This window comes from Vidua chalybeata, chromosome 3 (genome assembly GCF_026979565.1).
Source record: "Vidua chalybeata isolate OUT-0048 chromosome 3, bVidCha1 merged haplotype, whole genome shotgun sequence".
In the NCBI taxonomy this organism is placed as follows: Eukaryota; Metazoa; Chordata; class Aves; order Passeriformes; family Viduidae; genus Vidua; species Vidua chalybeata.
This window is the reverse complement of record NC_071532.1, coordinates 13,858,940-13,875,171: the sequence shown is the minus strand read 5'-3', so window position 1 is coordinate 13,875,171 and position 16,232 is coordinate 13,858,940. Positions and strand designations below refer to the sequence as shown.

At 38.5% G+C, this 16,232-nt stretch overlaps 1 protein-coding gene across 1 annotated transcript in view; it reads left to right on the top strand.

The window, feature by feature from the left end:
* CRIM1 (cysteine rich transmembrane BMP regulator 1) overlaps positions 1-16,232 on the top strand; it is a 168,758-nt gene that overhangs the window by 11,418 nt on the left and 141,108 nt on the right. The window contains exon 2 of the mRNA XM_053938945.1: positions 3,220-3,393. Within this exon, the coding sequence (XP_053794920.1) occupies positions 3,220-3,393 (174 nt within the window). The remainder of the gene's footprint in view (positions 1-3,219; positions 3,394-16,232) is intronic.

Genomic DNA, 16,232 nt, shown 5'->3' with positions numbered 1-16,232 from the left:
CATAAAAAGACTAAATCAGCTAGGAAAAGGAGTGAGTCTTTAGTCTGCAGGAAAAATTATGGTAGACTTGGCACTGATTTACTGAACTAAAATAAGCTCTTGCTACATGTTTGCTACTTCATTGATGGAAATCTTGTTTCTAAATAAACTTGTGTGAAAAGCAGGCTGGTAGAAGATGTGCAGGCTAGAACTGGATTTGCATTCTTCCTGTCTGATTGTAACTTTTTCCTGTTGTCACCAAGTAATAAAAAATGAGTACCTTGTTTGAAGATTCAACATGTTAGAAGTATAGTCTGAACAAGTATTACTGAGGGACTTCTCTTCTCATTAAGACTTTAATGGTTACTGAGCTAATTTTTGAGGTGTGTGGCAGTGAAGACTTGAGGTGCACCTACTATTGGGCCATGTCCTTCCTGTGTACCTCTTTTTCTGGAAACTTATGAGAGCTGGCAGATGTACCAACCACTAACCTGTCCTGGAAATCCATGTGTGTACTGCCACACTGTGCACTGCATGTGCATCGAGGTGTTCTCCCATGGGTAAGGGACGAGTCTGCTTTCCATGCCAGCTGGGTCCCACTTGGGTGGGGTGGGCAGCTCTCATGTGACAGGATCCTGCTGATCCCTCTGCCTGGAGAAGATCTAGTGCTGAATTACCACAAGGTAAAGCAGGACAAATGTTCTAAAATGGTTTGCTAGAAAAGCAGCAGAGCATAGTTATCTGTGTGTCCTTCCAGTCTGCACTGCACTGGCCTGGGAGCATGGGACTGAGACACGCTGCCTCTGGGCTCCTGTCCTGCACCCAGGAGTACAGAAGGAATGCTCTTGTCACAAACAGGGAGCAACACAAACACTTTAAGGCTGTTGGGCTGGTGTAGATGAAGCTGTGGTCCTTGCTGTTGCAGAGTTTAAAACAGTGAGTCTTGGACCATAGGTGTAGATTTTGTTCTTGTCGTTACATGGATTACTGCTGTGACTTCTAAAATACAAATTATCTAGCCTGTATTCCGGCTTCTCAAAAACAGGATGTATTATTGTTATTACTGTTCTCCAAATTCTCAGGGTTTGTGTTTTTTTGGTTTTTTTTTTTGTTTTTTTTCTTCTGTATGCATGGCCTCATCACAATGAGAGTGTCCCAAGCATTGCAGGAGAGGCATCTTCCTTTGAAAGAATTTTATTTAGTTTCTCTTCAGGAACTTCTGCACTTCCTTTGACTTTCATTGATACAGTTGCTGTATTGGATGATTGGTTAAGCTAAGAAAAAAAATTACTTCCTGGGGTAGTGACTACTCTTCCTTTGCTATTTTTATGGAGAAGAGCCATGAAGTTCCCATCCTCACATCTAAAAGGGAATTTGTTGTTTATCAGTGCTTTTTTTTTTTTTTGTCAGCAGGCTACTTTGTCAGCTCATAATAGAAAGCAAGGGGGTTGTTGTACAGGGAAAAATATACTGGTGAGAATCTGCTGTGCCACTTCCATGCCATATGTAGCTCATATACAGTATTGAATTGGTAAACAGCTCTTTCTAAATACTTTTTTTTTTCCCAAAACAGGAAAAACTTCAGGTTGGCGAATATTCTGCATATTTCTTTGAGTGGAAAGAATTTACTTGCCAGCCTCAGCATGTGTGTGTATATACTGTTATTTGCTGTTAGTTTTTAGGCTTCTGTTGAGCATCAGACTACTGAATGACAGTTTTGTATTGGCTGTGGCCTCTCATACTGGAGGACAGTCTCTGATAACCCCAACAAGAAAACCACCATGCATATCTGGAAGATGTTTTAACTTTTTTGAAGTGTTTCTTGGCAGGATCTATATTGGAAACTTGCTTGTTGATAATAAATAAAATTGAGGTGAGCTACTTAGAATGCACAGTGTGAGTGCTGCTCTTGAATGTAAGGATATAAAGATTAAAAAATATCAATTTTTTCCTTTTTTTCATTAGTAGAAGTTGGTGGACTCAGTGCAATTATTTTGTAGCACTTAATTTTCCAAGCTTGTCTGTCTATAAAACATCTGGTGTTCTGTAGTGAAGAATACCTAGTGCTTAGTTTATTTTCTTCAGTCTTGCTTAAAAAAGTATGTGATAGGACAAGGGGGAATGGTTTAAAACTGAAAGAGAATAGGCTTAGATTTGATGTTGAGAAGAAATTCTTTACTGTGAGGGTGGTGAGGTGCTGGAACAGGTTCCCCAAAGAAGTTGTGGATGCCCTGGAAGTGTTCAAGGCCAGGCTGGATGGAGCTTTGAGTAACTTGGTCTAGTTGAAGGTATCCCTGTCCATGGAGGGGGGTTGGAACAGAATGATCTTGAAAGTGTCTTCAAATCAATTTTTCTATCTTGATTCATCTGCTGGCTTGATTTTCTGACTTGGTGAGATTTTGCTCTGTGTGCACCTGACCTAAGGAAACCGAGATATTGTAGAACTGGTCATCTTTTGGAATTCTGGATTGACTGGATTTGTATTTCTTTCCGGAGGGGGAAAAAAAGAATCTTGTTGCATGTGGCTTCCTAAAAGGAAGTTGGGCAGTTACAACTGGACCGCCAGTTACACACATTTGACAGGACTGATTCAAAAGGAACAAAACTGTTTGAGCAGAGGGATTCATCCTGGCCCCTCTATCCCTAGACCCTTGACAGCAAGGAGTGCAATATGCTTGATCAGTTCTCCAAGAATATGTATGATAATTCAGGACTGCTGGAAAACTCATTTTTGGTCATATAATGGAATCAGAAGTCTGGCATCTTGCAGCTTTTCTGTAATAAAAAGTTATCTCCATGGAGTGAATTCTATGTGATGCATTTTTTAATCATCCTTTAAAATACTCTCATTCTGACTCAATTTTAACTCCTGTAACAGCTGCAGATTCTGTGCAGTGCTCTCACTTCCATTATAAATATAACTTCAACTATCTGCAAAAGTTATTTTTGTTAGAATAGCACTCAATTGTACTACGGCTATGCGTTTTCCTGACATGACAGTTTCATACAGATGGAAGTAAACAATGCCAGTTGCTTTAGCAAAATGGGCAGTAGAACAGCTGCAAGGCATGGTATTTGGCAAATCCCACTGTTTGGATTAGTCTGTTATTTTTTTAGTCTGTTATCTTCTGTTTAGCACTGTGTTGAACTTCAAGTGAATTGCACCCAACTCCAGAGCAGCTGAAAATTACGTACTGCAGCTGAAATCCAATAGTGAGCAAGTTTGTTTGTTTGTTTTAGATGAAAACTGGGATGATGATCAGCTTCTTGGATTTGAACCGTGCAATGAAAACCTTATAACTGGTTGTAACATAATCAACGGGAAGTGTGAATGTGACACCATTCGGACCTGTAATAATCCATTTGAGTTTCCAAGCCGGGATACTTGTCTGTCGGCCTTAAAAAGGATTGAAGGTAAGCTCTTGTCTTCAGTGTTTCAGAGTTAGTAATTTTTTTCTGTGCAGTTGATGAAAAACTAGAGTATAGTGTATATGTTTAAGGATGACTTGTGTAGTTTCAGATACCTCTGGTCTTCTACATGTCAGAAAACAGGTGTATGTTTTAGAGGAAAATAGTACCTCATAAGCTTATTATTCCAAATGCTTAAGTTTAAGATGGGGGAAAAACATGTTTTATGTGCTATGTTTGCAGATTTTAAGGCTAAACGGTTCTGTTTATAGCTTGTGGTTAGTTACCTTTGCTTATCTTCAGCTGCAAAGCAGTGTGGAATACTCTTCAGATGTGTTGATGTGACTGAATCATGAATAAACACATGAAACACAAACATGGATTTTAAGAGTAAAGATATAGTAAAGGAGTAGTTACTGATTATACTTATATCATTTATTATATGAATGCATGAATTGCTATTTTAAGTTTACATAATGTTACATTACCTTACTGCTCATATTTTACAGTTCCTCTGTTCCTTTGATTGTATTTGTATTAGGCCCCATATGTTTATGCTTATGCATACATCCATATTTGTTTTGCATTTTTTTTGCTTTTGTTGTTTATGGCTAAACTAGAAGTGAGTTGCCTCAAATATATCCAGCTGGAATTAAATTTACATGGTGTATTTCTGGATTGTTCTGAACAGCAATTAAAGGAGCGATCTTGGACCATTTTTTATGATGCTGTAATTATTGTTTATTCTCCAAAGTGTTCAGGAACATGGAGAAGCTGGTTAGTGGTGTGGATCTGCTTAATTAGACTACTTTAAACCAATGTTTAAAGTTGTATGGAAAAAGTTAAGGTATTTATAAGGCTACTGACCATGTTTTAAGTTAGGGGGATCTTTGACTTAAGGAAGTATGATATGATGTCATCTATTGTACTTCTTTTGTGTTAAGAAAATTGGTTTTGTGCTACAGACTTTAAGTAAGGAGATGTTGTGAGAAACTGAAGAAATATGATTGTTGATTATTATGCTGCTCACTAAAGGTAGCATAATGTAATGTATGTGCAACACATACAAGTGCTTGGTCTGGGATTTTTGTGGGTTTTTTCCCTTATGTACCTCTAGGAAGAGCAGAGGCAGAACTATTGGTCTGTTGTTGATGTAGTAGTGGGCGATAGCATGTATGGGTTCTTCAGATTTACCACTTCTCTTTTCACTTGTGAATATGTGACTAAGTCTGTAGTGTTTCAGCAGGACTCTACTGGCATGGCAGTTCATCATCTACTTGCTGTGAAAATCTGCTGTGGGTTGTCTTTTTTTTTTGCAGCCTTGGAAGAAATGGACTTAGCTTGGGGAATGGCATAGCTGAAGCAGGTTGATTCTGAGTCACTTGCTTTCAGCAATCTCTTTTTTTCAGCTAAATTTTCATTTTTAAAAACCAGCATTTCATAATTACCCATAAGGTAACACTATTCTACATGTAAATTGTCTGGTACAAGAGCTGTAGTGTAGTTATTTTTTCAGAGGTGTAATTTTCTTTTTTTTTTCCTCTAGGTTTTATTTCTTTGTGGAGTGGGGAGGGTGTTCTTCCAAAGCCTCAGACTGTGGGGCACCAGTAGAAGTGTTTAGGGCCTGTTGACTTTTTAATTTTTCACAGTTGGAAAGGATGGCTGATGCAAGTGTTGAAGCAACAACGATACCTTTAAATAACGGAAGTCTGGCAGTTAAAACTTGAGTGTTAAAACAGTCCAGCTTTCACTCCTAAGAATGTGAATTTGCATCCTCAGACTATCAAACTGTACTACTGAGGGATGTTGGATGGTAAATCCCTTTGTATTTCCTAATAGGAAATACAAAGTCATAATGTAATTTTGATTTCTGCATTTTACAGATATTGTCTGTTAAATTTGTCTACTGGGTTTTGCCCTGTATATGTATATTTGCCCTCCTGCTAATGGAGGTTGTTTCTTTAAATGCATTAGTTCTTGTTTTGGTAATTAAAACCAAAGTAATGCTTCATCCTGTACCTAAGCTAACGGAAAAGAAGAATAACTTTTTTCCACTGGTGCTTGCCACGTCCCTGTTTGCTAAGCAAGCCAAGTCTCTTAGGTAAAATGGAATAGACACTTTGGTGTGTCTGAGCCAGTATTTGCTGCCTGAATATTTCAGGTTTTCAGGTTTTAGTAGTCTGAAAATGGAATTCAACCACTTGGAAAGTCCACCTGAAACATGGCTTAGGTAGCACACAAACCAGACGGCTCTATGAGCATGTTAAAATAGAGAAATCTTTCCGTTTATTTAAGGCAAGCTGAATCTTAAAGTGTAGTGTCATGTAAAAAGGGATGATTCATAAGATCTGTTAAATATGTCAAATTAAGATTTTCCTGAAATCCAAAGTACTGATGTATACTTCAATCTTTTGGCTTGTCTGTTAAAGATAATAGCAGGAAGATTTGAAACTAGTAATTTAAACCTTTTAAATACTCTAATAGGATCTGTTGCCATGGAAAGTGGGACCAAGGGAGGGTAGTCTAACTTCTCTTTCCTCATCACACTTTACATGGATAATTAAATACACAGTGTGATTTAACAGACTTAAGTTGAATACCTGAATGATGGATGCACCATAATAACAGTTGAAGAAAACTGCCCAGCTTGCTGAAAGCCTGCAGATAAAGAATCTGTTGCATAGATACAACCTGACACAACCTGACACTGTTGCATAGATACAACCTGTTACTTTGAAGTAACAAACAGTGAGCTGAAATCTGGAATCCCATTTCCATAGGGGAATGTGCTAAGGGATTGAGGCTTTTGCATGTACTTCATTTTCTTGTGCCTTTTCCTGCTAGCCCCTTCCCTTTCAAGAGCCTTTCCAGTCATCTTCCTTCTTATCTAGTTTGTCTATACTTAAGCTTTTCAGATTGTGTGTGGTCTTCCCCTCTGGGCTTGATGTCAATTCTAGCTAAAACCCAAAGTTTTCTCTTGTTAGCTTTATGTAGGATCTTTCTTTTCCTATTGGCTTGGGTTCTGCCTGCCTTCCTGGGCTCCTCACATTTCATTCCAGCTTTACCTCTGTCTAGCCCTTTCTTTGCCTAGCTATTTAATTCTGTTTGTATCCCAGTTCACTTAAAACAACTTCTATCCCTCCTTCGCAAAATCAGGTCACCGGGGTTCTAATGTCATGTTGTTTAGTTGTCCTTGACAGGCCCTGAAGCCATGTTCTTTATTTTGTCTCCCCAAGACTTGCTCTACCCTGTTCTGGGAAAGCGTGTAATGAGAAGAAATTAATCTCTACTGAATTGTGTGTAACCTCTTTGAGGCACTGATGTCTCTTGGGAAGAAAGTATGGCAAAGCTAAAGTGCAGTCTCAGTAATGCAAGTACTCAAGGCAGTTATCATCTCCATCCCTTGCCCTTGTTTTCCTGGAAAACAGTAGGATTAGATACATTTGAAAGGATTGGTTTGGTCATAGAACTTGGTAGCCAAATTCTGTCTAGTTTTCTTGTAAACATGCTGGAAATGTTTAAAGAGTTGTTACTTCCATAGAGTATATAGCATAAAGTACATTTATGCTTAGAGGCCTCCCAACTCCATCACCAGGCTTGAAGTGCCTGTTTCTCCACATGGACCATCAGTGACTTTCTGTAGAGAAGGTTTGTATAGAGGTCATGAACCATCCTACTATGAGGAAATGCACACATTTGGGCCTAGAAAGAAACTGTCTGGAAAAGCTATTGCATACCTAGTAATAATAATACTAAAAATAATAGATTCCTGTGTTGAGGTGTTTGGGTTTGGTTTCATTTTTGTTATTGTTGTTTAAAATGCTTTTGGTTATTGTCTTGATGAGTGCCTGTTCTGATAGGGTTCAGGAAATCCTGTGCTCTTGAGCTTGAAAAGCTTGTTTCTATTCAGGAGCCTGCTTATGATGACAGCTTGGTTGAACTTGGACTGCTGGAATGGACTATGAAAAATATGGCTGGGGGTGGAAAGTGACAAGATTCCTTCTGTCTCATGAGCCACAGTTAACGGACAGGAGTCTTAATAAACTGCATCTATGCATTCTTGCAGTCACAATTTGCAAAGAATTAGCTGTAGCCAGCACAAAAGAGCCAATTCTTCAGACTTGGTGTGAGATGCTTAGGATTGGGGATGAGGAATTAAAAGAGGAAGTAATTTTTTTTCATCAAGATAAATTTGTAGGACATTGATAGGAAGTAACATGGAAAACTTGTAATGTAGTGCTTATTCAGTTAGCTGAAAATCTAGTTTCAATTACTGTATTCCAATTCTGGGGTCTTCTGCTTTCTCTCCCTCTATGCCTGGCTGGCACCAGTTCAGGTAGCCCTACAGAGCTTTAAAGAATGGGAAGCGAAGGATGTTCTTGAGCCTGCTCCTCCTCCTCTACTGGAGCAGGCCTGGATCTGTGCTCTTATGAGCTGTCGCTTCAGAGGCATCGTCAGGTCTTCAAATGATAGCTGTTCTAGCAGGGAACTTCTATGAAGAAGTGAGCTATCTCCTCTTCCCTCTGAGAAGTGAAGAGAAAGCTGGGGGTCAGTGCATCCAGTCTTTCACTAGGTGGGCTGTATATCAGGCTGGATTCTCTTCAACTGATTTAATAAGAACTTCAACCTACATATTCTTTCGAAGAGTTTGTTTTGATAATACCAGGTTGTGACACAGACAAACACGTTTTCCAGAGAGAGAATAAGTGCTATCAGTCATAGCAATGATAGTAGTTTTGCCTCATAGCTTCAGTGTACACTTGAGCTGTAAGAGGAGAACCCAGTCCACTTCATCAGTTCTACTCTATCCAAACCCATAAGCATTTTCCATGTCAAAGTTGAACTCAGGCTTTATTCAGAACAAATGTGAGGAATAAAATTTGTGCCTTTTTTAATGAAAGATATGATTAATGCTTTAGGTTAATGAGTTTCTTTTACTTTTATCTCTGTCCTATGTAAAATGTGCTGCTGATACTAAATTATTGAAACTGTTGTTTCAAGAATTGCTTCTTGGTTACTTGGCTTGCACCTTTCCAAGCTATTCACTGCTGTCCTTCATAGGTGAAAGGAAAATGCCTTTTAAGTTGCTGGTATCTATTAAGCTGGTTTATTGCAACACACTCCTTGCATTCCATTATTTTTTTACATGTAACTGAATAACTTTATGCTGACAAATGTTGCAATACCTGTTAGACCAGTCCTGGAATAACAAATATGAGAAGGTAATTTTATTCTGAATGCTTGTTTGGTTGTTGTTAAGTTTGATTTTGTGCAAAACTTCACCTGTGTGGTCTTAATGACTGTGTTAAAAAACTAGAAGAGAATAGATCCAGCTTTATGCTCATTTATCAAGCAAAGAGTGGAGTTGAAATACTTTCAGATGTGCTTAATCTGATATACTTTCCATTCCCCTTGCACAACAATTAACGTATGTTTTTCCTCAAATAACTGAACTTTGAAGGTTGGCATGTATTTGCAATAAGGAATGCAGTTGTGGCAAAGATCCAGATTTTACCCTTAAACATGCTTGTGAGAGCCAAGTAAGTGCATTTGAAGGCAAAATGTCACATGAACACAGAGAAAACCAGCAGTGTAGCTTTTGGGCTTTTTTTTTCTGAATGCATAGAGACAAAAGGGAAAAAAACACATTTGATATGGAAATAATACAGATTAGAAATATTAATATGAACATCAATAGACAAAGCAATTTTCCCAAACAAAAAAGGAAGATAACTCAATCATTAACTTCGTGAGAGGGTTCTGTGACAGTGGCACATCTGGCACTGCAGTTGCTTTCACAGCATGACAGTGCAGTGTTACATTTGCAGAACTTGTCACTTTTTCCTGACTCTAGTTCCTCAGAGAACTGTTCCCTGATCAAGTATGATTTTATTAGCCAATATATTGGCTATTTTGGCATGTCTTGTATTTAAGGCAAGATATCACACAGACAAAATCTATGCCATGAGATTTCAAGCTAACCAGAGGAAAATCTTGTAGAAGTGTCAGAAAGATATCAAAAGGGAAAACTGACTTTCATATTTGTGTATTGATGTGGCTGGATATCTAATTTTAGGCTTAATTAGGTTGTGAATAATGCAGTTTGTATTAACAGGGGGAAAGTGGCATTGCAGGAACTGTTAGGAGGGAAGATTGAATATAGAACACAAAATTGAGCAGCTGGTTAAAAAACCCTAAATTGTTACTATTGCAAAAATTGTTTACAATTCTGTATCTTTTCGATTTTTCCCTGCCATTTTATGTAACTGTGTGGTGTTTTTGCAGTGTAGTACCTGAGCTTATTGCCTTGCTGTGCTGCACTTGCTCATGTGAGCTGCTGTACAGATGCCATGCCTGCTTCTCTACATCTGTATCCTCAGGCATGTAGTGCAAATGGAGAGCATACTGGATCTTCCATTTGTGACACTCCAGTTTCCTTCAAACTTGTTTGAGATTGCTGTGGACAGAAGTGTAAGCTTTATTGTAGGCTCTGGGATAGAACTGAGTGACAAGTGCTTCCTACGAAGCCAGCAGTCAGATGTAATGGTCAAAGCAGGGTTGTTCCTAGAGACAAAGGATCATTCTTCTTGCCTTTTCCTGTTTCAAATGCTTACCTGCATTCACCTGAAACTGAATACAAGATAACTGATTGTACCTGGAGCCTCTATGAGACTAGGAAAAAACAGGGCAGGTGTCTTACAGCTGGTCGGCTCTCGTGCTTGTGCCTCCCAAAAGCTCCTTTCCATGTTGGCATCTAGGCTGTGCTTGAAGTAGGTCCACTTTAACTGTAGTGGCAAGCTACAGGCTTAAATGAATGCTTGACCTTACTTCTGTTCAAGTTGAGGAAGAGTGTGAAAATGGAGCAGATGACTTTCAGCAGAACACTTCCAGATGTAGTGTTGATTTTAAAGATCAAAAGTTAGCTACATGTGACAGAAGAGACCTGAGCAAAGATCTCCAATTGAATGGTGTGTAAACATTAGGTTAATGTCGTACAGTAGCAGGAAGCTATATTTCTGTGGCTGGGTCACAGGTCTTGTTTTGACAGGGCAAGTCTTGTTTGGATATAGGTGGCATTGATGCTGACAGAGATAACTGAGTGTTGAATGAATGCATGCAGTGATAGTGGTATCAATGACATACTGGTCAATATGACAATTTTAGTACAGGGGCTATGTCTCTATAAATAATAAGAAACAGTTTATTCTGTAAAATCAACTCTTTTTTTTTTGTTGTTGTTGGATCACCTTCAGCAACTTCACAGTTATCTTTTATAATATATATAATATACCAATATTTTGTGATTCTGAACAGTTGTATAGTATGGGACAAACTATTTAAGCACTTTGTCTCCAAATTTAGGCCTTGAAGTTGTTGTGGTGCTGTTTTCTAAATAAAACAAACACTATTGCCACTTCCACATCATCAGACTGATTTTTCATTGTAATAGAATGATGCATTACCAGCAAATTGTTTGTGTCCAAGATGTGTGTATGTATGTATGGAGACTTGAATTGAAGAAAGATCCTTTGAACCAATTGGCTTCTAGAGAAACTTTGGTTTTAAATGTGTAACCTGATCTTGAGATTGTTTGGATTTTCTTTTGAGAAAGCCATTCAATGACTTTCTTTCAAAGATAAAAAAGAGCTCTACTCATTCCTGAATTCCTGCATATGTTCTCTTCCCTATTTTTCTAGATTCCCTCAACTGTTCTATGTTCAAAGTGTTTTTTAAATTATAGCTGCTCAAGTTCATGAAAACTTCCTTCTTCATTCAACAAGTAACTTACATAGTTTGTCTAGAATCAGCTGTTATGCAAGTTCTCCCTTTCTGTCCAGAAGAGGTAAAGCTTTCAATAACTCTTGGCTTCAGTAAGGAACAGAAAAAATGGTACTTTTGTATGTTTTAGACATGTAAAAATTGTTGTCATAGTGACAAACCAATCTACATAATTTAACGTGCTAGAATTTAAATGGCTTGTCAGATATCTATGCCAAAATTGCAGCTTCTATAAATGACTGCACTAATATTGTTAAATGTTCAACATTTTTGGCACTAGCATATAACTTTAGAAGGACAAAGAAAGCACTCTTTTGATTTAAAACAAATGTAAAAAAAACCCCAAGCCCCAAACTGAAAACTCAAATCTGCTTTTGACCCCTGGTTAAGAGGTGCAGTCATACACAGCAGCAGAGGAAATGCTTGACATTCTCATCATGTGAGCTGGCACTTCCAATCCTTTTGGCACACTTATGTGAGTATATCTGAGGTCTTTTTTTGCAGTTGTCATGTCAGGCTTCTTGTAGACATAAATAGGGAACAAAGTAATGCCAAAAGCAACATGTTTCATCTTTCTGCTTTGGATATTTCTGTAATTTGTATTTATTGCTTTATGGGAGTTTTGAACACAAGTTCCTAAACTCTTGTTCATGTTTAGAAGTCAGGATAGAGTACTAGTATCAAGGTTTTACAACTTGAGTAAAAATATATATATTTTTTAAAAGCTGATCTGGATGCTTCTGAAGAAAACCACTTCAAACATCCAGAATGGTTTAATAAACTTGTGACTGATGTACCATACTACAGTGATGGATAGAAAACAAGATGTCAAGTCTATTAAACAAAATGTTCTAATTACTGTGCCGCTATAGTTTGTGGGCAGTGTGGGTATTCTTTACCTGAGTAGATCACATGTGACAGAAGACTAAAATAGCAATCTTGATGCTGTTGCTTTTCAGTAGTCTTGCACTTCATACTGCCATGTCAGCTGAAGAGTTAAGGCGTGTACTTTAGTCTGTGACATCATTCTGAGCATCTGGTCCTTACCATGGTGCATGCCAGTGCTCTTAGCTGCCAGCTTGCAGTAACTGAATACCTTCTGCTGGGGCTTTGGATGTCCTGCAACATAGGCATACCAGGTAGAAAAACAAACACCTTGAGCCTGGAACTCATCTGCTGGAGCTGAAGAGCTATTGGGAGTTAAATGTCAATCTCCTTGAACTGTATCTCTCCCTGAACAAGATGCTGGCAGCTGCCAAGTCAAGAGTAAGAAGAACACAGTAAGGCAGGACTCCTCAACCCAGCTTTACTAGAAACTGGAAACTCCCAGTGAGCCAAGCAAGGTCAAAGTACAGTGTATATGTGTGAAGGGGGGAGGAGGGGAAAACAAAAAGAAATACTCATCTTTTTTTCCCTGACATCTTCTCCTAGTGTTGGAGAGTTAAAATGCTTAATGGATCTGCATGCTAATGCTGTTTGTTGTGTGACCTTAGGTGTGTTTAGTAAGAAACTGAGTATCCAGGACAGTGGATATTTGAGAGAGCATACAGGTAACCAAGGGTGAATGGGACTTGGATCTTGGCTCAAGAGCTGTACCTGGGTAGCACGGCTGTTACAAAGAAACATGTGATCTGACTGGTTCACTGATAGGTCTGAATCTCTTACAGAGCATGATATACATAGCACCCAATGAATGAGTCTGAGGCATGGTAGAAAATGAGGAGAAGAGGAAAAGGTTGCCATTTTCAACATGTAAAGTGTGGTGGTTTAGAATTTTTCATTACTGCATAAATTTATTCTAACTTCAGCAAGATTTTTGTTTCCTAGGTGTGTGTTTGCTTAGTCTTTTTCAAAACTCTGTGGGGTGTTACTGAGATTCCTAAAGCAGCTTCCTAAAGGAGCTAGCATCATATAAAGGTATGGTATGCATTGGTACTGCCTTAAAATGGTTTACTCTCTCCTTGTCTGAACAAGCTGTTTATCAAAATGAGGTTAAATAAAGACTCTGGCTAACCTAGTTAACAATCCCTTATGTGGATTGTCCTGTATAGGGAACTGTGCTTTTCTACTGTGTTCTGCAGGTTCCTTTCACTGCAGAAGAGTTTCAACAGATCTGTTCAGTACTAATGCAAAGTGAGATTAAGTGAAGCTTGAAAACTGAGATAAAGCTGTAACTTCACAATAACACATCCTTAACTTCTTTTGAATGACACTCCAATAATGTGAGTAGCTGTCCTACATGCAGACCAGAGCATGAGTGCTCATTGTAAGAAAGTCTTGCCTTTTCTGTAAGCCACCACTAGTTTGGTTCAGGAGGCAGACAGAAGTGTCTATGTCTGACACGGAGTTTACTCTGAGTTCTGCATTTGTGAAGCATTGATTTGCCAATGCACTCATTCCAATAATCTCTTTCCACTCAATCCTATGGACTATTGCTGTAAAAACTACTAGCTCATTGCCAAAGGAAAGAGTCCTTTCCTTTCTAGCAGAGATCTAGTCTGTCTTTACAGCTGCAGTCCACAAAACTCATCACTGTGTGATCAAACATGGTTTCACATCAAGTCGCTCGTGCACCTCTTTCCATCACTATGGTAGTCCTTACTTGTGTGATATTTTACATAACTGAAATTCAAATCTGGAATATGGAGCAAGAAATAAAACTTACTGAAATCTTATTTTCTCATAAAAGCCCAGTGGAAATCTGTGAATCATTGCTAGGTCTTCAGGCTTAGTTCACCTATGAACCCCTTGTGGAAGATCTTCCCTTTTTTTTTGGTTTTTTTTTTCCTCTTCCCTCTTCTTCTTCCCCACTTCTTAAGGGCAAAATTGTCATAAGCTACATACAGTTAAGGAACTTACTGGGGAGTACTAGGATTGCTATGGGGTTGGAGGAAAAACTTGAGAAGGCAAAGGAAACTTGCCAAAAGAATAAGACAACTGTATCATGTTTGTGATTTTGCTTATGGTTTAGGGTTTGGGGTTTTTTTGTCTTTTTTGTTTTGTAGCATGGTGGCTTGTTTTCTTTTTCTTAGTGAGGTTTTTTGTTGTTCTTTGTGGTTTGTTTGTTTGTTTTTCTGGACCAAAGCTGAAATACCTCAACCTGTCTGTTATTTACTAAGTTATGTGTAGTGGATATAGACCAGAAGACCTCATGGTGTTCCAGGATTACAGAATTTGGCAAATGGGAGCTGAAGCCTAAAGTAACTGTGAGGTATAGCCTAATACAAATATGACATCACTTTAAATTTCTTTGTCAATTTTCCCACAGAAGAAGCATAACTGTCTTAAATTAAAAGAATTGTTTGTTACCTGGCTACATCTGTGTGAAGTGTGTTCTCTGAATGTGCCTTTGATAAGGTTTCTTTTCTTAAAAATAAATTAAAAAAACAGCAAGCTACTCTGTGCCTTGTAGTCCGGTGGTTTTGACCCATCCTGACCAAGTTGAATGAATTGATACTTCCTTTCTCATCCATGTTTTGTGTAAACAAAGACTGACCTAGTTTAGGCATTAAGATGCTTCTGGCTTTGAATCCCAAGTGGAAAAGGGGGCTTTTGAGTTTATGGCCTGGTGAAAAGGGGGATTTCTGCTGCCTCCTGCCTTAAGGAGTTCATGTCTCTATGCTTCTTTGTGTCCCTTCTCCCTGTTGCCTTGACTTGACATGCTATGTGTCCATGCTGTGACCTGGGGAGGGGAATCCCTTAAGCTATTGGGGCCAACAAAGATTCTTTATTGACAAATTGCAATTCCAATGGTGTTGTGAAGAAGTGAGGCTTTTATCATTCTGCTGCTTTTGTCTCTCAGTCTCTGCTTTTCCCTGTTTCCTGCTCATGACTACTTCTGAGATTTATTAGATTTGAACAATTTCAACGAATGGGTAAGGACTTCAAAGATATTACCATTCTGCAAGTACTGAGTATGGGCAGGTGACTATGAGACTATACAGCAGGAAATCCACTTCAGTATGAGGCAGCAGAGAATGTGTGGCAGCTGGAGGACTGAAGAGATGTATACTATTACTATTTGAACAAATAGAAAAGCTTCAATTGAAACTCTCATCATCTTGTGTGCTACAGAATGCAATTCTGAAAGGAAGCTGCAGGGAACCAGGCTTAGTAATTTCAGTGCTAGTGAAGCTCTGTGTTCTCTATTATGTTCTTTGCTGTCAAAGGCTTTCAGTAATAAAAAAGTAATAATAACATGGTAGATGCAGTAATTTGAGGCTCTAGATGCCACTAGGTGGCAGAACCCCTGCATCTATTTTGTGAATTTCTTTCTGTGCCTTGATTCTTCATCTAAGTATGCTGAAAGTACTTTTCAGCTATCATGTAATGAAAATAGACATCGGTAGGGATGTTTACATGATATCCTAATTGGGCTCGTATTGGCTGCTGTTGTGGGAAACATGGAGGGTTTGCAACACACTCGTATCCTTACTTTCTCAGACTGCCTACCCCTTCTGAAAAGCCTGCTACTCAAAAAGGAGTTGCATTTAGTTGATGTCAACACAACTCTTTCCCTTTTTCTTGATTCTGTTGTTAATAGATGAGAAATGAGGAGATGACAGGGACATTTAAGAGGAATGTTTTGTAAAGAATACAGTGGCAGGAAAATGGAGATGGTGAATGTCTTAACCTGTGGTAAAGGTGTGATTTTTGAGTGTTGGAAGCTCAATGTTTTGGAGTGACTCATTTCTGTTGGTAAGACTCTTGTAGCTAAGTAGTTTTCAGTTGGGAAACAAATGTGTCTTGAAGAATACCCATTAATGATTCTTTTCAAATAGGTTCTCTTCTCTTAATGCTAGTCTTTGATTGCAATGTGCTTGTCATCCATTCATTGTGGGACATCATTTTAGCTTTGTTTTGTTGCTGTTTTGATTTATAGAGCAGCTGGAATTGTGGCTGAAAACAGTCCAAGAATAGGGCCATTGCCCGCCTCTATTTACTAGTAGAGGGCTATGTAGTTGTGGTTGTTTGGGACAGGACAAATTTTGCAATTATGTATCTTTATATGTTGTATTAACTGGGATACAGCCTCATCTTGCATTAGGGGATACAGTGCTGTTAAG